The sequence below is a fragment of the Schistocerca nitens genome, chromosome 4 (assembly GCF_023898315.1).
Source record: "Schistocerca nitens isolate TAMUIC-IGC-003100 chromosome 4, iqSchNite1.1, whole genome shotgun sequence".
Taxonomy (NCBI): Eukaryota; Metazoa; Arthropoda; class Insecta; order Orthoptera; family Acrididae; genus Schistocerca; species Schistocerca nitens.
Genome location: NC_064617.1, coordinates 286284336 through 286311733, shown reverse-complemented (window position 1 = coordinate 286311733; position 27398 = coordinate 286284336). Strand labels below are relative to the sequence as shown.

General features: G+C 42.6%; 1 protein-coding gene across 3 annotated transcripts in view; it reads right to left on the bottom strand.

Moving 5' to 3' along the window:
• The window catches only part of LOC126251885 (collagen alpha-1(XVIII) chain-like), a 733026-nt gene that overhangs the window by 56283 nt on the left and 649345 nt on the right, over positions 1-27398 (bottom strand). For all 3 annotated transcript variants that reach the window (XM_049952585.1, XM_049952587.1, XM_049952586.1), the window contains 2 exons: positions 23862-24092; positions 19746-19841 (listed from right to left, as the gene is read on the bottom strand). In XM_049952585.1, the coding sequence (XP_049808542.1) occupies positions 19746-19841; positions 23862-24092 (327 nt within the window). The remainder of the gene's footprint in view (positions 1-19745; positions 19842-23861; positions 24093-27398) is intronic.

The window sequence follows — 27398 nt, the reverse complement described above, 5'->3', positions numbered from 1 at the left end:
TTAGTTACTGCGTATTTCGAGACCACGTAAAAGCTGCGACAATATGGAAATATTGTTACAGGCTAAGTTTTCACTATCTGCATTCATTTCGATATTACTTAATATTTAGCACAATCGCCAACTACGTCTATAGAATGTTTCATGAACCTGAATAGCAACGTGCACTGAGGCTACATCTGATTCCATCAGGGACTACGGGAAATACTGGCCCTGTAACAGACTTCTCTCCTCATAAGTCTCCCTGCAGACATCACGAACGCTCGTCTCCATCTGGGGCCAGGCAGGAGATGTGTCAATGAATGACATCCGTAACTGATGTGTGATCTACAGCGCGTGTAAACGTGCAGCTATGAAGCACTGAATTATTCACGAATACTAACACTTCCTGCTCAAGACTGGCCGCAGCAGCTCCCAAGACCTGTGATGCCACGTGCTGTGACGTACGCACCGCAGTCTGCTTCGTGGGCCTCTCGTTCCAGGTGATAACTTCCCTTGCAATACGCGACACATTGAGACGCATGACATCACCGAGCAACAGAGACTTACAATGCGCGTGAATCAGTGCCACAATAACAGTCTATTCGATGGTACTCATTACTGGAACATCACATTAACTCTTCACAAATTCTTAAGGGGATTGATAATATCTCAGACAAAATATCAGAATTTGATACAGTTTATGTACCCTGCTACGTTTGGGCTGTTTCACCTTCACGTTCTATCTTCACGAACATACCAACATATGGCATTCTCAGATGCCAGAGGAAGGTATTGTGACATCCGTAACTACCTACTCATTTCACAATGAAATTTCATAAATGTTTGTAGAAGGTAAAAATTTAGAATGACGTAACCTTAGCGCAAGCTGAAATTCGTAGTGGGTTCTGGCGGGTTTCTCTAGAACATGCCATTCACTGTTCTACCCGCTCTGTATTAAGACTTCGGAGTAATTGCTCACTTAGAGAATTTTATGATCGGTGATGCACTCTGCTTTTGAAATTGTAAAATTCGTTTAGAGGCACAAACTGTCTTTGGAGGCATCTACAGTAAGACGTTTTCAAAGTGCGTCTTCAGAGTGGGGACAAATTCCTACTGCCGTTTCACAGGGTTTAATAGACTACTTGTATCCTTTCTGTGTATGTACTATTTCTCTAACAGAAGTCTTTATCCCTCCTGATCCTCTAACTGTAATAGCAACAAATACAAGGCACAGAACTACACAAAGAATGAATTGTCTGTCACTGAGTTGTTCGCAATGTAGATATAACTTGCTCATTCACATCTGTGCAGTGAAGACTATCATTACCAGCGTAGTATTGGGTAAAAGAAATTAGTGAAAGAATCTAAATGTGTGGATTCTTACCAGAACTAGATAGATTATTGCACTTAAACCTATATTGTCCTTGTTAGCTCAACGTGTAATATCTGATTTTAGTAATTTAATTATGTTGTTGGATTACTCCCCCCAATTATGGATTAAGTGCATCATAAATTTGGTATGTTACGCGCTACTCATCCTTTACCTAGCACATTTGTTAAGCATATAACGAAGCAGCGAGTTTGCCAGTAACAGCATCCATAAATGTTAGGGGCAAATAGCGACGACTATTACAGGATCAGTAAATTATGCAGGTACAACGCCGTTAGCCTCTTTAGGGAAGTTCTGGCAGACAAAAACGCGTCAACGCTTTAATCTTCCTTGGTTGGCATTACTTCCGTCATTTCGCATCTAGTATCGGTGTAGTGGTTTTCCATTTCTGTACATCAACATTATTGTGAAACATTTTAACTTCGAAACTTCCTGCCCGATTAAAACTGTGCCCGACCGAGACTCGAACTCGAGACCTTTGCCTTTCGCGGGCAAGTGCTCTACCAACTGAGCAACCGAAGCACGACTCACGCCCGGTACTCACAGCTTTACTTCTGCCAGTACCTCGTCGCAGGAGAGCTTCTGTAAAGTTTGGAAGGTAGAAGACGAGGTTCTGGCAGAAGTAAAGCTGTGAGTACCGGGCGTGAGTCGTGCTTCGGTTGCTCAGTTGGTAGAGCACTTGCCCGCGAAAGGCAAAGGTCCCGAGTTCGAGTCTCGGTCGGGCACAGTTTTAATCGGGCAGGAAGTTTCGAAGTTAAAATGTTTCACAATAATGTTGATGTACAGAAATGGAAAACCACTACACCGATACTAGATGCGAAATGACGGAAGTAATGCCAACCAAGGAAGATTAAAGCGTTGACGCGTTTTTGTCTGCCAGAACTTCCCTAAAGAGGCTAACGGCGTTGTACCTGCATAATTTACTGATCCTGTAATAGTCGTCGCTATTTGCCCCTAACATTTATGGATGCTGTTACTGGCAAACTCGCTGCTTCGTTATATGCTTAACAAATGTGCTAGGTAAAGGATGAGTAGCGCGTAACATACCAAATTTATGATGCACTTAATCCATAATTGGGGGGAGTAAGCCAACAACATAATTAAATTACTAAAATCAGATATTACACGTTGAGCTAACAAGGACAATATAGGTTTAAGTGCAATAATCTATCTAGTTCTGGTAAGAATCCACACATTTAGATTCTTTCACTAATTTCTTTTACCCAATACTACGCTGGTAATGATAGTCTTCACTGCACAGATGTGAATGAGCAAGTTATATCTACATTGCGAACAACTCAGTGACAGACAATTCATTCTTTGTGTAGTTCTGTGCCTTGTATTTGTTGCTATTACAGTTAGAGGATCAGGAGGGATAAAGACTTCTGTTAGAGAAATAGTACATACACAGAAAGGATACAAGTAGTCTATTAAACCCTGTGAAACGGCAGTAGGAATTTGTCCCCACTCTGAAGACGCACTTTGAAAACGTCTTACTGTAGATGCCTCCAAAGACAGTTTGTGCCTCTAAACGAATTTTACAATTTCAAAAGCAGAGTGCATCACCGATCATAAAATTCTCTAAGTGAGCAATTACTCCGAAGTCTTAATACAGAGCGGGTAGAACAGTGAATGGCATGTTCTAGAGAAACCCGCCAGAACCCACTACGAATTTCAGCTTGCGCTAAGGTTACGTCATTCTAAATTTTTACCTTCTACAAACATTTATGAAATTTCATTGTGAAATGAGTAGGTAGTTACGGATGTCACAATACCTTCCTCTGGCATCTGAGAATGCCATATGTTGGTATGTTCGTGAAGATAGAACGTGAAGGTGAAACAGCCCAAACGTAGCAGGGTACATAAACTGTATCAAATTCTGATATTTTGTCTGAGATATTATCAATCCCCTTAAGAATTTGTGAAGAGTTAATGTGATGTTCCAGTAATGAGTACCATCGAATAGACTGTTATTGTGGCACTGATTCACGTGCATTGTAAGTCTCTGTTGCTCGGTGATGTCATGCGTCTCAATGTGTCGCGTATTGCAAGGGAAGTTATCACCTGGAACGAGAGGCCCACGAAGCAGACTGCGGTGCGTACGTCACAGCACGTGGCATCACAGGTCTTGGGAGCTGCTGCGGCCAGTCTTGAGCAGGAAGTGTTAGTATTCGTGAATAATTCAGTGCTTCATAGCTGCACGTTTACACGCGCTGTAGATCACACATCAGTTACGGATGTCATTCATTGACACATCTCCTGCCTGGCCCCAGATGGAGACGAGCGTTCGTGATGTCTGCAGGGAGACTTATGAGGAGAGAAGTCTGTTACAGGGCCAGTATTTCCCGTAGTCCCTGATGGAATCAGATGTAGCCTCAGTGCACGTTGCTATTCAGGTTCATGAAACATTCTATAGACGTAGTTGGCGATTGTGCTAAATATTAAGTAATATCGAAATGAATGCAGATAGTGAAAACTTAGCCTGTAACAATATTTCCATATTGTCGCAGCTTTTACGTGGTCTCGAAATACGCAGTAACTAACTCAACCAACGTAGGAATTTAAAAGAACTTGACAGCTACTCCAGAGATGTACATAGCTGTCTAGTAGCCGATTGACTTTCATGGCTCAACGCTAAATCGGCTGTTGTCTTCTGTACAATTCACCAATGACGGCCTTGTCGGTTATGACGGTCCTTTCGCATATCTGACATTCTGTGATTGTGAAAGCAGTATTTTGGGTGATGAAGTGCAGTTTGTATAAGATTTGTCTCCAATCTCCGGTCGCGATGCACGGAACTGTTGTGGAGTCGGCTGTGTACAGCCATCGCCATTCAGAAAAGAAAGCCTTAACGCGTGTGCTGTGACGTGATTATGCCGCCGAATTGACTACCTTCCTAGGTGTCACGGCGTGTTAGTGTCTAACAAAAGATAAACACAAACGCGGAAATCTAGTTGATAGTATTGAATGCTGTGATGGCAGTTCGCAATACATTGGTCACAAATTAGTTACTACAATCTTGGAAGCTGTATCGAGAGTTAAAACGTCTATACATTGTTTACTGAACTTACAGAATACAGTTAAAATTAGGTAATCTTCAACTTAGGTAATATGTAATTAGAACAAATTTCTTTGGAAACAAAAACGCGGCACACGAGCACATGTAAAATCCTTACTGAAATTTGTAAATTCGCAACGTAAAGCTTCGCTTGGATTTCTCTGGTTGAAACGTTCCTGAATAGAGAAAAAAAAGCCTGTTTCATACTGCTTCACAGAGGTGATAAACTGGTAACTTTAATCGTAAGTGTATTTACGTTTGACTAATTCTAAATATCAGGACAGATTTTTCTTTCATGCTTTCTAAAAGTTAACGTAAAATGTTTCATTTACCAGCTACTTTGTGAGACGGTGCAGATTCTTCAGTGAGAGGTTATATTTTCTGTGCTATTTATCATTTTTCTCCTTGTAAATTTATTAAAATATTGGCACAGCATAGAAACACTGGAGTGAATTGTGTGGTTGTTTAGATGGTGAAGTCCTCCAAGTATCTGGTCTTCATTAGGTATCACTGTCAAAAGCAAAAGGCTTCGATCTGCTTGCCGTAGCAAAAAATGCCCTTTCAAGGATTTTGTGAAGCCAAACATGCGAAACAGATGACAGCATTGCTTGGATGGGTCCATCATAACTTATCCGTTATCAATATTACATCATCTGGCCGTGGTTTCTTAATACTTCACAATATCTTAATATGATGTCCAACTGGCTTTCTAAGCACAGTGTTGATAGCCTGCCATATAATGGAATAACGGCCAAGTTGTTCCATCTTTAAACGCTACAACTAAATCTAAAAGTTCTGGTAAGGCTGAATTTTTAACGTTTCAAATTCCACAACGAGGAGCCTAAACACGACAAATCTCACAAAGTGGCGTATGCTTCAGCTAAAGACACACTGCCTTAATTTTCTCTCTGCTGCAAATAATTACTATGGAAGATGTAGCTTTACTCATTTACTTGATGGTATGTCCAAAGCATCTCGTCAAAAATAAGTATACGTATTTTTTTTTCCAAAAAGGGTGTTGCTCTGAAACAGCCAGTACCTACGAAGTTAAACGAAGGCGGCGGCAGCAGCAGCAGTGTGACGGAAAGCAAAATTTTTCTGTGGATAACTTCCTTCCATCAGTGAAATCCTGCCATGATCACAAACACGAAAAAGTGCTTCAAACATTGTGAATATTAAGAATTCAGCTTCACACTCCCCGAAAACATTCTTCAGACTTCGGCCTTAGAACAATATCCAAACATTAACATTCCACCATCGACTTCTATAAACGTCGCGGTACTCTACCAGTTTCAAATTCTTTCCCTCAAACCTATCTCCTGCGAAGCAATAATTAAAAAAAATAATGCGATGCTAGCTTAGCAATTCATTGGCATTTGGATACAGAGGCTTAAATATGTTAACATACTGAAACAGCTATCACTTTCCTATCGTAGTTACTTAAATGCTGTGACAGAAGTAAGGGTTTCTTAAAGCTAAACAGTCAGGAAAGCTCAGTATTTGAACCACGTATTGCATATCTCTTAAAACGTACATGGTATTGACAAACCAGGAAAGTGACAGTTTGTACAAAAGAATGCACAGGATGAATGGTTAATCTAGACATTAGGCCTATCGAGAAAGTATGGAAGGGAAAAGTATCATCGTTGTCTGCTAGCCCAACCACTTCAAATGGAAATCGCTACCAGTTTAATAATTACTTTAATGACAGGAAAGAACATCTTGAGAAATTTGAACTAGGACAGGCACATCTTCATAAACTGATCTGTTCTCGATCATGAAAGAAAATACTCTAGTTGCACAAGACTACTTACTTTTCAACGTTAATACTGCCACGTAGAATACTTCACTTTCTAATCGAGAAGACGTCAAACAAATAAATCAATCAATAAGACAAGTTTTATACTTGAGCGACATAGCTCCAACTTGGTGATATTACGAAATTTGTCATTCTGCTGCCCAATTATGGTGTTACAAAGCTTCGAGAAAGGTAGTGATTTGGCATGGAAAAAAATGCAAGCACTGGTCAGAAATCGGTAAGTATGTGGACTGGTGGAATGCATAAACAGCCACAAAATCTAATCACTTCAGAATTTTTGAAAAACTTCATTTTATCTTCACTTCTGGGTAAAGTTTCTAAATGTTGATAATGCCTTCAACACAAGACACTCGACTCAGCTAGAGGCTGATGCACCTGAAGACAGCATATATCCTTCAGAGAATTACTTACGTCACTTCCATGGGTAATTTTAATCTTCCCAGCATGCTTCATCATTGCTAAAGCTACTCGGCAATAAATTACTGTGTGTAATAAAGTAACACTAAAATTCAGTAAAACAGGGCACACACTGGTCGGTACATCATCTGTAAATTTCGCAATAGCATAATTATTACATTATTTTGAATTAATGATTGAGTGTCTCAGCTGTTAATGTAAGGTGCCATCTAGACGGTCAGGAATTTCTTGTGCAAATATCTGCTTCAAAGAGAGACGTGGGGTATTCTAGCGACTTCGATGGTACAGCATCTGGAAACCAATCCTTTCGAAAGTCTGCAAATTAAATTTCCTATACTTGTCTCGTTGATGTGTAACAAAGGGGTGCTGGATCACTATCAATGTGGCAACAAAAGTAAAGCATACTTGAGGTTGATGCAAAGTATGTTCTTAATGCTGAACAAATTTTGGCAGTCCAAAGGTGCCATAAGGAGTGCACTAGTCCTTCGGTCGTACATAGTGGTGCTACTTAATGTGTATGTACTGTGGTGATTCACTTAAAAAGCGGTCCTCCTGCTATTAGATTTGTTGTTAACTGCATAGACAACTAATGAGACCACTGCACTGAAACGTTAAATAATGAATTGTTATAGTAATGCTTAACATTTTTTGTGGCAGTATTCAAAAGATACAGTTCCATTTGCATGTACTTGTCGTGGTCTGTTTACTGAGAACTGAGTATTACATACGAACGACTGAAATGCTTAGTTTGATTTTCGTAACGTGGAATGTAAAAAATATTATGGGACGGTTCTCACTTCCATTGAAACTGAGAGCACTTGTGCGTCACTTCGAATAGGTATTACTAATCAGACGCGAGTGTCATAATCGTATCGAACGAGTTTCCACCAAAAATGACTGCAGCAATTACTAAAGAGACTCAGCCTTAGCCGCGTACCTGCTACGTAAAACCTCTTGGGCATTCGAATATACGCCTTGTTTACAAGTGGCGTTAAATCAGCCCCTGTGAATACAAAATTAGTTGCTGCAGTAAGAGAGTAAAAAAGATGAACCCTAGCAGCTACTTAGATGTTATTACCTTTAGCTAAACCTGACAATTCAATAAAGCTGCTTTTAAAGACACAGCGTTAAGATTTTCCCATAAGCTTTCAGATTGTTCAACATAATTTAGGTACATAGTTTCCTGAAATCTTTTCACTGACATTTATGAGCCCTGATAAACACCACTGCGAGTCAAGGATAATTTTGATGCCGCAGGCGAAGTTACTAAGAGGCTGTGTCGGAGGAAATTTTAAAGTGATCATGGAGTTAAAAATATCGAATCCAGGATTTGCATGTATGGACCAGCATTAAAAATTATTGGTGGAGACTAAGCAGCTCCTTAGTAGTTTAATTGTGACAGCTAAGTAATACCGAAAATAAAGTAACGTGCGTGCAGATCAGAAATATGGCTTAGTGTGATACAAAAACTTAGGACTTCGTCTTTACATCGACATAAGCATTGTCGTTTATTTTCGCGAGTATGTGATAGTGTAATAAAATAGTCTGGGTCAAAGGAAAATACAATGGTGTTCCTAAGATGCCTTCAGTTTCTTGATAAGTGGGCAGATACGCGTAACATAAATATGCACAGTGACAATGTCTTAAAATTACTTGTTATATTGGAATCAACCATTAACGAAGTACGATATTTCCAGGTTCACATCGCCAGGAGACAACAGGTCAGCCCAACAGGATATCGAAGATGCAGCGTTTAGGCGCTTCCAGTCCACTGTCATCAACACTGAGAGATTCCCTCCTTCAGTGCAGCCCTATACGGAAATCGTGCTGCCAGAGCGATTCGCCGTGGAGAGCGCTGTCCCAGGCGGATTCAGGGCGGAATTCTTGCTGCCAGTGTCGTTCAGTGCGGAAATCGCCTACGCACTGCAATAATTCGCGCAGTTCGTTATCCACGGAAATTTTCAAAATACGTAAAGTGCAAGAAACCAATCCGAGAACATATCTCCTTGAAGATTACAAATCTCAGCCCATAGCTGGAGCTTTCTATGCAGAAGAGCTACAAAAAAACAAAATATCCATCAACGTACATTGTTGAGAGAATCATACGTAAGAAAGGAAATAAGGCACTGGTAAAGTGGCTTGGATTCAGCAGTGCACACAACAGCTGGATTAATTTGCAAAAATAATATGTATAATAAATGTTGAATTACATCTTACATATGCTGGTTTAGGTGTGTGTGTGTGTGTGTGTGTGTGTGCGCGTGTGCGTGTTTACGTGTGTGTGTGTGTGTGTGTGTTTACGTGTGTGTGTTTACGTCTGTGCGTGCGTGCCTGTGTAGCCCGCCAGCTGGAAGGATGCCAAGTGTGACGTAATGAACAGATGACAAGCGACGGCAGCTTGGGTACGGTACCGCAGCTAACCTTAGCTGCGTATATACGTCCCAAAATGTGTCCCAAAACCCCCCTTAGTATACTACTTTGTTTTATCACTTATATTTCTTTTGAAAAGTACCCACCAAAATAGCATTGCCAAAATAGGGATAAAAACTGGCTTCTGTCTCCCCTTGCTTTACAGCACACTGTTCGTATACAGCAGACAGACCACCTTAAGGCTTATAACATCAATGACAAATGTCAATAAGGTTGCTGGAAACACTATCGCAGAGCAACTACCTGAATGATGACATCATACATGCCATGGACAGACATGAAGCCACCGTTGTAATACTGTTTGATTTCAGCAAGAATTTTGGTATTGTTAGTTTCAGTATATTAGTAATGAAAATGATGCACATCACTTTCTCAGACAGTATCGTGGTGCAACTACTACCTTAAAAACAAATATCAACGAGTCGTCTGTGGGTCGGAGAAGTCGTCATGGAAACGTGTTGCCATGCGTTCACCAGCGTGCAGTCCTTAGTCCACTGTTTTTCTCGCTAGTCGCAAATGGACTTGGAGGGATACTGACTTTGAACTGAAAAAATGAGATAGACTTTGTAATGTAATGTGTGCCTCAGTGCTTTTTTTAATTAATTGATTTGTGCCTGATTTTATTCTGTGAAGCTCATTAATGTATGTAAATACCGTAAATGTAAATGTGATTCAAAAAGTACTTGAAGTGAAGTGAAGCGCAGCTGGACAGCAAGAAACTCTTTAACGCGCAGTCCCCGCAGCGATAGTAGTTGTGAATCTTTGAGTATGGACTCTAAAAAAAAGATAATTGATTTATTAAAAAAAGAGGACTGTTAATCTGTATCTTGTGGAAAGAGGACATGTTGCTAGGCCGTCGCCCAGAACGTATTGTGGCATTTAATAAAAATTGATATTTTACTGATAAAACCGAGTAAAGTATGTGTGAGAATTGCCAAAGATTTAAGTATACAAATTTTCTGGAAGTGAAGAATAGAAACATCTTGTTTTTGGAAAAGGAGGTGAACTTCATTGTCGTCGCCGTCTATCAATCGACAGAATTGTAAGTGTACAAAGTTCACAAAAATTCAGGAAAAGAAATGCATTCTCTATAGTTTCCATTCAATACGTAACAACCTCTCATAATTTCTTAATTACAGTAATTGGATTATGTTCTTGTACAATAGTATGGTGCTGAACTCCACTGACCAATTTTGATGTAGCAGGGCGTGTAGTTTGAAGGAAGTTTGTGTGCCAAGCAATCTCCTTTTCTCACGTAAAGCAGATGTTTGATCTTATTTACTTACAACAGTGGTCCCGAAAACTTACGCTCAAAGCTATCCGCAATACGGCCAAGTAACTAACAGTGTCGTATTTTAAATCTTAAAGAACAATCACTTACCTCAAAAATTGTAATACGTCACCAACTGGTGCAGAAGCTGATTATTCAAGGAGGCAGAAACCTTACTTAAACTAAAAAACTCAATAAAAAATCAATCTCTCTCTCTCTCCAAATACACTATCGGCCATTAAAATTGCTACACCACGAAGATGACGTGCTACAGACGCGAAATTTAACCGACAGGAAGAAGATGCTGCGATATCCAAATGATTAGCTTTTCAGAGCATTCACACAAGGTTGGCACCGGTGGCGACACCTACAACGTGCTGACACGTGAGGAAAGTTTCTACCTATTTCTCATACCCAAACAGCAGTTGACCGGCGTTGCCTGGTGAAACGTTGTTGTGATGCCTCGTGTAAGGAGGAGAAATGTGTACCATCACGTTTCCGACTTTGATAAAGGTCGGATTGTAGCCTATCGCGATTGCGGTTTATCGTATCGGGACGTTGCTGCTCGCTTTGGTCGAGATCTAATAACTGTCAGCAGAATATGGAATCGGTGGGTTCAGGAGGGTAATACGGAACGCCGTGCTGGATCCCAACGGACTCGTATCACTAGCAGTCGAGATGACAGGCATCTTATCCGCATGGCTGTAACGGATCGTGCAGCCACGTCTCGGCCCTTGAGTCAACAGATGGGGACGTTTGCAAGACAGCAACCATCTGCACGAACAGTTCGACGACGTTTGGAGCAGCATGGATTATCAGGTCGGAGACCATGGCTGCGGTTACCCTTGACGCTGCATCACAGACAGGAGCGCCTGCGATGGTGTACTCAACGACGAACCTGGGTGCACGAATGGCAAAACGTTATTTTTTCGGATGAATCCAGGTTCTGTTTAGAGCATCATGATGATCGCATCTGTGTTTGGCGACATCGCGGTGAACGCACATTGGAAGCGTGTATTCCATACTGGCGTATCACCCGGCGTGATGGTATGGGGTGCCAGTGGTTAGACGTCTCGGACACCTCTTGTTCGCTTTGACGGCGCTTTGAACAGTGGACGTTACATTTCAGATGTGTTACGACCCGTGGCTCTAACCTTCATTCGATCCCTGCGAAACCTTACATTTCAGCAGGATAATGCACGACTGCATGTTGCAGGTCCTGTACGGGCCTTTCCGGGTACAGAAAATGTTCGACTGCTGCCCTGGCCAGCACATTCTCAGATCTCTCACCAATTGAAAACGACTGGTCAATGGTCGCCGAGCAACTGGCTCTTTACAATACGGCAGTCACTACTGTTGATGAATTATGGTATCGTGTTGAAGCAGCATGGGCAACTGTACCTGTACACGCCATTTAAGCTCTGTCTGACTCAATGCCCAGGCGTATCAAGGCCGTTATTACGGCCAGAGGTGGTTGTTCTGGGTACTGATTTCTCAGGATCAGTGCCCCCAAACTGCGTAAAAATGTAATCACATGTCAGTTCTAATATAATATCTTTGTCCAGTGAATACATGTGTATCATCTGCATTTCTTCTTGGTGTAGCAATTTTATTGGCCAGTAGTGTACATATATAAATATTCATATTATTAAGTTAAAAGTCATTTTATAACTTCATCTTTGCCAACAAACCTCAGAGTATCAAAGACGTCTCTGTGCTGAACAGGTTAAATACAAAGAACGGTCATCGATTAATAAGAGCATGAATGAATACGAAACATGAAAGACTGAAACTAATTAAAGGGAAAAGAAAAATTTTGCATCTGAAAAATCTCGAAGAACGGAAAAAATTCAGGAAATAATTAAAGAATAATTAAAAGAATATAAAACAGAACACGTAACAAAGGTACTAACCACAACGGTTAAGAAGTGAGTGGTTTGTGTAAATTTCAGAAACAAGGAAAAAAGCTAACAAATTAAACGATAAGTTTAATGGGAAAGAAAGAAAAATGAAAGTAGAAAGAGAAAAGATAGAATATACAGAATTGTTCAAGACTCTGAGAAAGCTCGCGAAAGAAGACAGCAACAAGTATGAAGAAGATACGCTGGACGCCAGTCTTGAAAATAAATCTAGTTTCATGATGGGCAACCGAGAGCTTATGACTGAAAAGAATCAGCTAATAGCGTAGACGCAGATCAAGGCTGCATTACAGAGAATAAAGTAATTACTGTCCTGGATATTTTGATAGTAACCCGTAACCCGTACAGTAAAATCAATGATGATGCCTTAATCCTTGATGAATTGGACACTTCTGTGTTCCAAACGCCAGAAATACTTGTCTCAGAAGTCAAACAAGCTACAGGCAAGATGAAAAATCAACTTCACCAGGCTGTGATGACCTCTTAGTCTTTATTTTAAGGCTCATGGATGAGGAATTATTTTCCATTTGTTTGCACAATTACCAACAGATTGGAATAAAGCCAGAAAAATCCTAATATATAAGAAAGGTAGTACTAAAGATGTGAAGACTTATCACCCTATCAGCCTTCTGTCCGTCTCTACAAAGTATTCACTGGAAATATGACTACCAGAGTGTGTTACATTTAAACTGGCTCAATCCACTTAGCAAGCTGAGTTTCACACAGGATTTAGTACAACTGAAACAGTTAGTAGAAAAATGAGTACCATCTACTTCTTTGCGTTGCTTTATAGATTTTGAGAAGACATTCGATTCGATGACTCATCAATCTGTGTGAAGTTCTAACAGAATAATGTTAGGACAGGACTATATTAAAATCCTATACAAAATACACAAAATCTCCACAATGTCTGTGAGTGTTGTTGAAGAAAGAAATAAATTTCCCGTTGAATTGAGAGTAAAACAAGGTGACTCTACATCTCCAAAACTATTTTCAGTAATCCTAGAAGAAGCGATGTCTGAATTGGATTGTAAAAGAAAAGGAATCAAAATTCTGGGAAAGAGATTAACTAACATGAGATTTGCTGATGATATGGTTCTGTTGGCAAATACCAAAGGAGAACTTCAGACATTAGTTAACGAACTTGAATAGTGTGCTGTGAAGTTCGTATAAACGTGAACTAAGAGAGAACCAAGATCATAATGAATGAATGGACACTTGAGGCAAATGGATGTGGTCAACTTATAAATATTAAAGGAGACTTTAAATAAACAATAAACTGCGCAACAAAATTAAAATCCCATTTTTTGGAAACCCCTTCACTTTATCCATTTCGGTGCACAAGTTCGAAATTAGAGTCGAAGGAGCCTACAGCCTTCCACTGTGAGGGTGCGGGTGAAAAAAAAAGAAAAAAAAAAACAGAGCTCGGACGTTCATTTGAGGTGTAATTATGTCGTATTATTGGCACCATATTTCACCACAATTCTGCCCAACGCCGCTGTGGACGTGTCACACGATGGACAGATCGTCACGCCTCCTCTGACGCACACCTCTCACCACTTTTCTCCACGTCTCCACGACGGAGGTAATCGCGAAGCCCAGCGGTTTTCTTAAGGGTGTCCGAGCAAAACATTTCGGACTCTTCCCTGCTCAGAACTAACAAGAAAAGGCCTACAGAGGTGTAATAAAAGGCGTGAAGGAAGCCACCCCTTCCATTGGGGCGTTCATTTTCACCCATTTCGCGGTGGGAAACGACACTTTGCAGTGCGATGTGAAACACGACACCGTTCTTGACAACCTTTGACACTGCTGACAACCTCCGGACGATTCAGCCGTCCTCTAAGGACATCGTAGGGCTGCAACCACGTTGAACATGATCTCACTCCTCTGGAATGCTCTACAGAATGGAAACAATAGGAGTTGTTCAAAACCATTCGACGAAATTTGAACGTGACCCGAAGCGGACAAGAGTGTTAATGCTTCCTCATCCCCCCGGTTTTGCACCCTTCTGTTGCTTGAGCACGGGTGGTGGTTGGTGGTGGTGGTGGTGGTGGTGGTGGTGGTGGTGGTGGTAGTGGTGTATGTGTCGGGAAGGGGGGGGGGAGGTGTGACATTGACCAGAAAAGGGTACCTCTAAGACCCCCAATTCTGCAATACCCTCGGTGACACTTGCTGACCTTTGTGGACGATTTAAAAATGTCCCTGTTTCAGAGACATCACCAGTTCCTTTCTCTGCTCCCGGTAGCTGAATGGTCAGCGAGACGGATTGTCAATCCTCTGTCCCCGGATTCGATTCCCGGCTGGGTCGGGGAATTTTCTCCGCCCAGGGACTGGGTGATGTGCTGTCCTTATCATCCTTTCACCCTCACCGACTGCAGGTCGCCGAAGTGGCGTCAAATTGAGAGACCGGCACCCGGCGAACAGTGTGCCCGAAGGGGGGCCCCAGCCATATGATAAAATAAAACCAATTCCTTGGCGCCAGCAGGACAGGCAACCCTTTCGACACCCATCAGATGTCGCATGCAACCAGTAAATGCTAGTACAGCGATGTAGCGCTACTCAGCTGTTAGGTTCTCATTCATGATCAAATCATCTTCTGCACAAAGGAAAACACACATTTTGATTTTAATGATTGTTTTAATGATTTGAATGAATCTTTAGTAACAGGTGGAACTACCTCTAGCATTAATAACAGTGATTATATCTACAGTTAAAAGAACTGATCTAGCCGGCCGCTGTGGCCGAGCGGTTCTAGGCGCTTCAGTCTGGAACCGCGCGTCTCCTACAGTCGCACGTTCGAATCCTGCCTCGGGCATGGATGTGTGTGATGTCCTTAGGTTAGTTTGGTTTAAGTAGTTCTAAGTTCTGGGGGACTGATGACCTCAGATATCAAGTCCGATAGTGCTCAGAGCAATTTTTGAACTGATCTAGGACCGGGAGATGTAGTTCTAGATGTTTTGTAATAAATCATCCAGTTACTCAACTGTTCCTGGCTTGGGATTTATGCACCTTAGCCTTCTACCCATGAAATCCCACTCATGTTCAATTCGGTTTAAGTAAGGCCTGTTGGTAGACCGTTTCATCGCTGGGATGTATGCTGCGTCGAAACAATCTCAGACGACCTGGATGATGTGACACTGAGCATTGCCCTGCATCAATATGAAGCACAGGCTAACTGCTGCAGCCTCTAGAATTACTTGCATCTGCATTATCTCATCCTGGTAGTCCTGGGCGTTCAGTGCTGGATGTGGCTCAACGAAAAGGGACGTATTCCTATTTAGCCCGATGCCTCCCCAAATTATGCCAGTTCCCCTCTCCCCCAAAATGTGGTCTGTGGGGAAACGATGATTCCTCACCTCCACATTGCGACTCCAAAGCGGATCCTGCCATCATGTCCCTCTCTGGAGAAGTGCCACTCATTTGTGAAGAGCACGTGACGCCAGCCCCCATGCAAATTCCCGCAACCATAGCTGAATTGCCTGTGTGGACACCACTTGAACAGTAGCTAGTCAATCAGCTAGAAGCTGTAGAGTTGCTCATCACTCATGGACTAACTGCTGTCCAATAGTGTGATCGTCATGTGATGTACTGCAATGGTGGCAGATCTGACCTCAATGTCGCATAGTAAAGCCTGTCTACAAATTTTGTCGTAAAGCTGTTCCTACCATGCTCTGTGACATGCCTGGCACGTTTACAATGTATCACTGTGACTTAACATCTCCAGACAATCAACATGTTAGCTAATCTTGGTGCAAGACAGCTGTCTCCATACCATAATTCTGTAAAACAAAACAAAGATTCCAATTCATCTGCACTGAGATGAGAGTCCTTACCATGCATGAAAGCAATGATGATAGCAGGAGACAGAAACACACCACACCATGCGAGAGCTGTCTGTAGAATGAGCTGATTGTTCATTAAATAAAGAGCTGAGTGCGCTATGCCGCTGCACTAACACTTGCTGGTTGCATCTGAAATTTGATGGGTGTCAGCCCCTACGAATTGATGAAGGTGTGTCACTGTATAGGGACACTTTTAAAGTTCAAACTTTTTGTGTTCTGGGCAACTGCAGCTGTTGAAAGGCATGGTGTTAGAACTCCGCTTACAGCTGGTAAAATTGTTGTTTATTAAAACACAACCGGTTTCATGGCTTAAAGCTGCATCATGAGGTGCAATCCACATGGTAAAAGGCAACGACAGTGTCACTACATTTTGTAGATATTAAAACTAATAAAGAAACGTCTAAAAGATACTCACAACGGTAAAATGTCATAGCCATATCCATCACTCCTAGCCAAAATTAATGTTCAGAGAATATCGTCAATACTACGGCGAGCGAAAGGAAAAGAAGACGTGCTTCATTTTTACTATGCGGAAAACACAGTAATTTGCATTGTGCCGTGACTGACCAAGTTAGCAATGACAATTTTTTAATCGCCAATCCGGCTCCTTTTTGAAAACTTTTAGTGTCCGCTCACCATAAAATATTTTCGCTTTTATTTTTAGATGCTGGCAAACTTTAAAGAATGGTGCACGCCTTCTTTACCTTTTGCTCGCCATAGTGTTGACAATATTCTCTGAATAATAAATTTTGACTAGGAGCAATGGGTATGACTACGATCTTTTAATGCTATGAGTATATTTGAGACATTCCATTGTTAATTTTAATATCCAAAAAATGTGTACTTCGCTTTTTACCGTGCGGGTTGTACCTGATGATGCAGCTTTAAACCGCGAAACCGGTTGTGTTTTAACAAAAAAATACAGTTTTACTAGTTGTAAGCGGAATTCTTCCTAACATCATTTATAATATGCTCCAAACGTAAGCTCTATCGAGGTCCTAGAGAGACCCTCTGCCACGTTATCCACGTGCATATCAATATAACCGTCTCCTCCCCTCCCCCCCTCCTTACCATCCCCTCCATGAGCACATGTAACTGTAGGATGCGAAAAATGAGGGGTGAAAAAGCTTAAAATCCTTTTCTAATTCAGATCACGTTCAGATTTCGTCAGATTGTTTTGAACAGTTCCTGCGTGTTCCAGCCTGTACACCAGAGCAAAAATTGCGGTCACACTACACTCTATAGGGATGTGATTACATTCAACGAGGTTGTCAACTGTGTCAAAAGTTGTCTGTGAATACTTACGTAAAATATATGTGTAATATTCTATTATTTGATCATGCTAGCCTTTATTATGCTCAGTTGTGGTGGATGCGATTGGATGGGCAGTGCGTTTTTCACACGCTTTGTCTTCCTCTGCGGTTTCTTAGTCACTGTTGTTTTCGACACTTATCCTCATATCAGATACCTATCATCATTCTATTGCTGCAGAATTGGAAGAAACTACCCAGTAACTTGTGTTTAATCCAAAACACTTTACACTGAAGAGGACAAAAATGAACTAACTTTCCTCTCAGCATATCCCAGCTGTCTTCCTTTTGTCCAATAGCGAACCAGTATCCCGCTACATTGTCAAAACTATCCTTATTTTCCTACCATCCCATCCATCCATATTATCTGCTAAACTAGCCCTATTACTTCTTGATCTGTTCAAGACCAGTCAGCTTCTTCTCAAGATATGATTCCTCTTATACTGCTTCTGTACAAACGTAACAAGAAATTAGTTTCGTGTTAATGAGACTGAACTTTCTGAAATACCATATATTACTATTTTTATTATTATATTCAAAAGTAGCTGTACATACATAGTGGGTATAATGTATGCATCAAAATGAGAGTAAAGTGTTAAAGTTGTGTCTGAAATTGCTTTATTTCCGAGTTATGATGCATAACATCATTTGTGTTAGGCGTTACAGCATGGGACAGTACAGGCTTTTGGCATGTCGTGTCCACGTGCATATCGACTGATGTTGCTTTGTACAACACTGATCGCCGGCCGGAGTGGCCGAGCGGTTCTAGGCACTACAGCCTGGAACCGCGCAACCGCTACGGTCGCAGGTTCGAATCCTGCCTCGGGCATGGGTGTGTGTAATGTCCTTAGGTTAGTTAGGTTTAAGTAGTTCTAAGTTCTAGGGGACTGATGACCTCAGAAGTGCTCAGAGCCATTTGAACCACTTTGAACAACACTGATCGGTTGATTCTGGCACGAAATGCCTTTGCTTGATTTGCACCCATTTCGCCTGCAGAAGGTGCAGGATCTGACACCTGTCGACTACCGTAGACATAAGAATTTCCTCTCAGTGGCTGCTCGAGCGCCATGCATGTGTGGGCATAGCAAAATCCTTGGGTAACTTAAATATGAAGATATCAACATCGTTTTGCAATGAACATTTGGCGTGGTATAGTGGACAATCAGTTACACGGAATGCAATGTATTCCATAGCGCTTGACTGGCAGTGTACCGACAGTTTCTGGGACACGAATTGAGTGCTTCGTGATGTTCCACCTCGCTACAGGAAACAAGTTACGGTTTTTGCATGACAGTGGTCCTGCAAATTTCAGACGGGGGCGAGAGAGTATCTCAGTGTCGTTTAACCCGATAAGTGGCTAGGTCGAGCAGGACTAGTTACTTGGCTCGCCAGATCTCCGGATCTTAGACCGCTGGACCTCTCCCATTGGGGCCCTCTCAGTTACCTCGTGTATGTTGTTGCAAATGAAAATGGCTGCGCAATTGTGCAGAATGGGACGACCGGAGTTTGCAAGATTCCGAGAACGCAGAGCACGTCAATATCTTCGTCTATATGGACATCATTTTCAACATGTTCCACGTAAATCTGCAGCAGGTAGCTCTGCTGAATTTCGAGTTCCTTTCTTGACGTTGGCTTCTGAGAAGAATCAATTTTGTGTTGTTTGTAGCGCACTTGTGATCCCTACCCTACTGCATAACTCGGAAATAAAGCAATTTCATACAAAACTTTATTTAACATTTTACGCTTATTTTGATTCATGCATTACACCCATGAAGTGTGTACATTTACTTTTGAATCGCCAAGAACCAATTTTGTGTTGCTTGTGGCGCACTTATGATATATATCTTGGAAATAAAGCAATTTCATACAAAAAATTATTTAACATTTTACTCTTATTTTGATGGATACGTCATACCCATGTTCCGGGGTAAATGTACAGTAGATAGTTCTGCTGAATTTCGAGTTTTTTCGTGTCGCTCTCACAATAAAATATTTTTGTGCCTTTGTGTGTTTTGTCACCCAACAGAGCAATGGAAATGACTTGTCTGCGAGATTATTCGACGATTACTCCAAGATCCTGTGTTGTTCAAAGTGTACCAGAATATTTATTTATTCCGTCTAGCAATATTAGGGCCTCCTGTATTTAACCAGACATCCTTAGTGATTTAACAGTACAATATGTGCAGTACATGAGCAGTATACAGAGTGATCCAAAAGTAACTGCACATGTTCTGACAGCAGTATGAAAACGAAATGCAAGAGAAAGTGAATTTGTGCCACTACTGAATGGAAGACGCTGACGTGTACACACCTTGGGAGCTTCGCAGCTTTCTCCTCTGTCGCCTTTGACGCCGTCACGGCCGGGTATCCCGGGAGCTCCAGTGTTGCCCTTAGGTCCAGGAGATCCCTGTAACACAAAAGACAGTGAGACGACGACGTCACGGAGCTGCAGGACTTACGACTAACTTCATCCACTTTTAATCTTTGAGTATAATGTTGCAGGCAATCGAATTGTTGAGGTTGTACTGGTAATTTGACAGGCATTAATTCGGATTTAATTACTGACGGAGCCGATAGCACTGATGAAATGCAGGGTCCCTGTTCAGCAACATATTTTTCAGTGTGTTATTTTGCTTTACTATGAAATGTGAAGATAACGTTTAACGAAATTGTATTTCACTGGTTTAAGCAGCAATATATCCAAAGCACTTTGATTGCTGCACCATTATCTGACCAAAATAATAAACATAAGCCACGACAATAAAGCTACCTGTCACAGTTGGCTTTAATCCGAACATTGTGGTTGAGATTGTAACCCTTATGAATATGAGTTGAAACTATAAATTAGCATAATCAATCACATTTATTGTGTACTGTACCTGAGTTCTGCCAGATGACGAACTCAAGATGAAAGTAGTTGCAGAATAATACAAATTAAAACTCGTTGCGGCTTATGGTGGCTGTTTACGAGAAAATGCCTTTTATGAGAGTTGTGAAGCATGATTTTAAGAACATTTACTATACTTTTGATTACGTGTTTCAGATGATTATATGTCCATTTTTAGGTGGATTTGTATCATAAGTACGACTTCTGGGTAACATGTGGTACTCTTGTTTCACGGGCCACGGGCTGCTTTTCCTGTCGTATTTACACCATATGCGCTATATACAGGGTGTTACAAAAAGGTACGGCCAAACTTTCAGGAAACATTCCTCACACACAAAGAAAGAAAATATGTTATGTGGACATGTGTCCGAAAACGCTTACTTTCCATGTTAGAGCTCATTTTATTACTTCTCTTCAAATCACATTAATCATGGAATGGAAACACACAGCAACAGAACGTACCAGCGTGACTTCAAACACTTTGTTGCAGGAAATGTTCAAAATGTCCTCCGTTAGCGAGGATACATGCATCCACCCTCCGTCGCAGGGAATCCCTGATGCGCTGATGCAGCCCTGGAGAATGGCGTATTGTATTACAGCCGTCCACAATACGAGCACGAAGAGTCTCTACATTTGGTACCGGGGTTGCGTAGACAAGAGCTTTCAAACGCCCCCATAAATGAAAGTCAAGAGGGTTGAGGTCAGGAGAGCGTGGAGGCCATGGAATTGGTCCGCCTCTACCAATCCATCGGTCACCGAATCTGTTGTTGAGAAGCGTACGAACACTTCGACTGAAATGTGCAGGAGCTCCATCGTGCATGAACCACATGTTGTGTCGTACTTGTAAAGGCACATGTTCTAGCAGCACAGGTAGAGTATCACGTATGAAATCATGATAACGTGCTCCATTGAGCGTAGGTGGAAGAACATGGGGCCCAATCAAGACATCACCAACAATGCCTGCCCAAACGTTCACAGAAAATCTGTGTTGATGACGTGATTGCACAATTGCGTGCGGATTCTCGTCAGCCCACACATGTTGATTGTGAAAATTTACAATTTGATCACGTTGGAATGAAGCCTCATCCGTAAAGAGAACATTTGCACTGAAATGAGGATTGACACATTGTTGGAAGAACCATTCGCAGAAGTGTACCTGTGGAGGCCAATCAGCTGCTGATGGTGCCTGCACACGCTGTACGTGGTACGGAAACAACTGGTTCTCCCGTAGCACTCTCCATACAGTGACGTGGTCAACGTTACCTTGTACAGCAGCAACTTCTCTGACGCTGACATTAGGGTTATCGTCAACTGCACGAAGAATTGCCTCGTCCATTGCAGATGTCCTCGCCGTACTAGGTCTTCCCCAGTCGCGAGTCATAGGCTGGAATGTTCCGTGCTCCCTAAGACGCCGATCAATTGCTTCGAACGTCTTCCTGTCGGGACACCTTCGTTCTGGAAATCTGTCTCGATACAAACGTACCGCTCCACTGCTATTGCCCCGTGCTAATCCATACATCAAATGGGCATCTGCAACTCCGCATTTGTAAACATTTCACTGACTGCAAAACCACGTTCGTGATGAACACTAACCTGTTGATGCTACGTACTGATGTGCTTGATGCTAGTACTGTAGAGCAATGAGTTGCATGTCAACACAAGCACCGAAGTCAACATTACCTTCCTTCAATTGGGCCAACTGGCGGTGAATCGAGGAAGCACAGTACATACTGACGAAACTAAAATGAGCTCTAACATGGAAATTAAGCGTTTCCGGACACATGCCCACATAACATCTTTTCTTTATTTGTGTGTGAGGAAAGTTTCCTGAAAATTTGGCCGTACCTTTTTGTAACACCCTGTATAATCTCAGTTAAGAAAACATGGCGTATTAGAAGCGTCGTCAGTAACCTTTCTTCTAGGGTGTACAACAGCGTAAAAAGAAGTATATGCTTTTTAAGGATACTTATGAGAAGGTTAAATGTCCGAAAGATACAACTAAACTCGAATCTTCAAGCCCGTTTTTGTGTTCATCATTCCGAGACCACAAAGATCAGCCGTTTTACAAAGATACAAGAAAAGTTGGCAACTACACGTCTACTAAAAACGAAACATTTATTGACAATAGAGAACAAAATATACCGTAATTTACAATAAACGTGTAGCTTATTTACAGATATTGCAGATTCAGGATATTATATTGTTGGTTACATGTACGATACCTGGAATTGTCTTCTTGTCTGATGTACTGTTACTGTAGGTAGCGTGATGTACGTGGTAGGTAGGTGATAGAGATTTTCCCACTTTAAGAGTGATAGTCCATAGAGAAAATAGATAACTTGGCTCGCTGGTCAAAGCACTCCACACTGTTCGAAGGGAGACTACACATGAATCGTAGCCAGGTGACGCAGTCCTGCATGAGCAGTCAGTCGGACGCATCTGAAATGTGGCACTGAACTTGGGAAATGGTCAGGTAGCTCAGTCAACGAAACCCAAGAAAAGGTGGAATAAGAGAAAATATTCATTTAATCTCAAATATTTGTAGACTGATAGAAGGGAATTTCATGAACAACGTTCCAAATATCCCCACTGGAAAGCTGTGAACGCGAGGGCGTGGGGGATGGGGGTCAGTGTGGGGAGTTTCGAGGTCACTTCTTTATGTTTTTCTTGGATAACTCCAAAACTGTTGATTATAGCAAAAATGTTTGTCAGTGCAACATTAAACTGCATTAAATTTCCTGTTCATTTCTTCTCTAGGACAAATAGCTCACACATTGCACAGGATGCAAAAATTGCAGATTATTATAAAGTAGTATATTAATGGTAAAAAATTGCTGTTTACTGTTAAATGAAGTGCGTTAAGAACAAATATTAAACGTGTGCTCTGCGTCAAAGTGCAGGATCTTAAATAGGAGAGCTTTGTGTACTGCTCATCAGTATTCACCTGAAGATGGCAAGAACACTCTGGGCTGAAATATCGTACCAGCAACTTACAGTCATCTGGCAGTACTCTCAAAATTTTATAGAATAGTCTTAAAACACATAACCAAGTCTTTATCAACGACTACACAGCAGAAAATTTTGGAGTACGAGATGGCTTCAGCAAGGGGAGAATGGAATTCTCATTATTGACTCACAGAGTATTTCAGACTTGTTTATCATGCCGTTCATCTCATAATGATTTCAATGACACACTGTTAAAATATTAAGTTTCCATAGTGGAGGCGAGAACATATCACTTCCGTTGCATTGACACAGTTCACCCATCCAAAAACACCAGTTAGTAGATATGCTTACATCTCTCCACAGCATTAACAAACGATTTCTGCTATTAATCACTGCGACTAATCGCAGTGTGACATATACCGTAATAAGCCACGTAAGCACCATTTTAATGCTGCTGAGGGATACTTGTTGTGAATTCGGTAACTATGATTTTAAACTGTGACTAATCGCAACTGAAAATCGCAGTTACCGAATGTTAGCATTCACAGACATTACGGATATCGAAAAATCACAGTGCCAGTAGCCAGTACTTACGTCCATGCCGGGCGGCCCTGCTGGCCCCGTGGGTCCGGGCGGCCCCTGCGGTCCGGGCAGCCCACGCCGCCCCCGCCGGCCGGGCGCGCCCTTGTCGCCCTTTAGCTGCGGCGCGCCGCCCTCCGCCACGGCCACAGCGCCCGGAGGCCCGGGCTCTCCTCGGGGACCGGCCTCTCCAGGGACGCCCGGCAGCCCGCGGTCCCCGCGGTCTCCCTTCGCTCCCGGAGGACCCTGCAACAGGTAGGTACACGTCACAGCAGCTTACACAATACATCACTTTCAATGTACATTAGTAACTCCAAGGGAAAGACACTTTCATAGGACTTCATAACCTAGAAAAAGCATTCAGCTACGTAAAATTGAACATGATACACTGGCAGAAAGAAATGCAGCACCCTCAATGTTCACTGACACCAGGCTGTAATACACGTAGGTGACAAAAGTCATGGGATAGCAATATACTCTTATACAGATGGCGGTAGTATCGCACACAGAAGGTATAAAAGGGCAGTGAAATGGCGGAGCTGTCGTTCCACTCAGGTAATTCGTGTGAAAAGGTTTCCGATGTTATTACTGACGCGAGACGGGAATTAACAGACTTTGAAGCCGGAATGGTAGTTGGAGCTGGATGCATGGGACATTCCATTTCGGAAATAGTTAGGGAATGCCATATTCTGAGATTGAAGATGCCAAGAGGGTGCCGAGAATACCAATTTGAGGCATTACCTCGCCCCACGGACAACGCAGTGGCTGACAGCCTTCACTTAACGACCGAGAGCAGCAGCGTTTGTATAGAGTTTTCCGTGCTAACAGACAAGCAACACTAAGTGAAATAAATGCACAAATCAATATGGAACGTACGACGAACGTGTCCGTTACGACAGTGTGAAGGGACCTGCGTCCTTGTGTAAAGGAAAAGGGTGTATGTTAAATTCATTCTGAAAAAGAAACTACCTTTGAAAGTGGTTCCTTTTGCTAACGGTACGACATTGCCTACTCCGCTCTTGACCATACCGATTGAACTCTAGACCACTGGGTCCGCAGCTCGTGGTCGTGCGGTAGCGTTCTCGCTTCCCGCGTCCGGGTTCCCGGGTTCGATTCCCGGCGGGGTCAGGGATTTTCTCTGCCTCGTGATGACTGGGTGTTGTGTGATGTCCTTGGGTTAGTTAGGTTTAGTAGTTCTGAGTTCTAGGGGACTGATGACCATAGCTGTTAAGTCCCATAGTGCTCAGAGCCATTTGAACCATTTTTTCTAGACGACTGGAAAACCGTGGCCTGGTCAGACGAGTCCTAATTTCACAAGATAAGAGCTGATGGTAAGGTTCGAGTGTGGTTCAGATACTACGAAGCCATTGACCCAAGTTGTGAAGCCTCTGTGTAAGCTGGTTGTGGACGCATAATGATGTGCACTGTGTTTACATGGAATGGACTGGATGTTGGCTACTTGGATACCATTGTAGCTATTCAGGGATTTTTATGGATGACAATGCGTCATGTCGCCGGGCCACAGTTGTTTGCGATCGGTTTTGAAGAATATTCTGGACATTTCGAGCCAATGGTTTGGACAGCCAGCTCGCCCGATATGAATCCCACTGAACATTTAAGGGACATAATCGAAATATTAGTTCGTGTACAAAATCCTACACTGGAGACGTTCGCAATTATTGACGGCTGTAGACGCAACCTGGGTCAATATTTCTGCAGGGAACGGCTTGTTGGGTCCATGCCACGTCAAGCTTCTGCACTACTCGAGCAAAAGCAGGTCCGACACGAATTAGGAGGTAGTCCATGACTTTTGCTACCTCCGTGTATCACTTTCATTATACGCAAGGAACACCAAGGAAAATACACTTTCATAGGACTACGTGACCTAGAAAAATAACTCAGCTATGTAAAATCGAGCAAAACACACTGCCGGAAAAAAAGCAGCACCCTCAAGGACTGCGTTCAGTGGCATCAGGTTATAATATGTGCATACTGAAACGTCGTAGTGACGCTTGTGTGTGCACCCTCTATTTTTTTTTCTCTGCAGACAGTAACTGCGTTGAGTTTAGGGATTAACTGATTCCAACATTCGTTCTAAGTTACAACCATACCCTACCGAGTAAGTATGCTTGCTGAACAATTGCAGCCATTTGAACGGGGTCGCATTGTGGACCTGCAGAAAGCTATACGGACTCATCGGCGGATTGCTGCACGTGTTGGACGTGATGTATCGGTGGTGTGTGGCTGCTTCCAGCAGTGGTTTGTGGAACAGTTTCACACCTGTTCAAAAATAGTTCAAATGGCTCTAAGCACTATGGGACTTAACATCTGAGGTCATCAGTCCCCTAGACTTAGAACTACTTAAACCTAACTAACCTAAGGACATCACACACATCCACGCCCGAGGCAGGTTTCGAACCTGCGACCGTAGCAGCAGCGCGGTTCCGGACTGAAGCGCCTACAACCGCTCGGTTACAGCGACCGGCTTCACACCTGTAAATCTGGTTCTGGGCGTCCGCATAGCACAGACGCAAAAGATTGCCGCATTGTTCGAGAAGCAGTGGCCGACCAGACATCATCGAGGTTGGAAATTCTGGCACAGGTTGCACCCGATGTGTCAACGAGGATCATTGGGAACCGCTTGCTTGCAGCAGGATTACGATCGGGTGTGCCTCTGGCCAGGCAGCCACCGACGTCATCGACACCACGACACCGTCAATCGCGGCTACACTGGTGTCGTGGAAGAGTTTACCGGAGTGTGTAATGGTGCTCTGTCGTCTTCAGTGATGAGAGTAGGTTCTGTATGCATACAAGTGATGGACGTACATGTGTACTGCGTAGAGCTAGAGAGCGGGCTGTTACGGAGTTCATTCGCTCACGACAGACAGGTGCTACCAGACCTTATGATGTGGCGGACCATCAGTTACAACTCGGGGTCATATTACGTATTTCTGCAGGGGACAGCAACCAATGCCCACTGCATTGCGCAGTTTATCTGCGTGCTACTACCATTTTCTCGGCATGAAGGCGATGTGGTTTTCAGCAGATCTGTGGACGTCAACATAAGGCTGCTGCCACGCAACTGCACTGGCCAGCAAGAGCACCAGATCTCTCGCCCATTGAATGCATATGGGACATTGTGAAGTGCGAACTTACTCCTCCTCCAGAGCCTGCGAGAACCATTGCCGCATTGTAACAAAGGGTGCAAGACGCTTGGGACCATTTACTGAAGGATGTCATTTGGCACCTTTAGCATCGTTTGCATGCGAGAATACACTCCTGCCGCCAGCGGGGGTTACACTGTCTACTGATACAACTGTTTGGGCGCTCTTTTCTGTGAAATGTGTGTTTCCATGTGGTCTGAATTCGCCGTCGTATATTCCTACAGTGATGAACTACTCGTCACATCAATTGTCAATAAAATGACATTGTCTCTATGGCTTTTGCATTTGTTCCCGGCAGTGTACTTTGAATAAATTGTTCTCGATATTCCAGCTGCGTCAGGAGTTTGAAATGTTACGAGCTTTCGACCAAATTCTACTTGGCCATTGT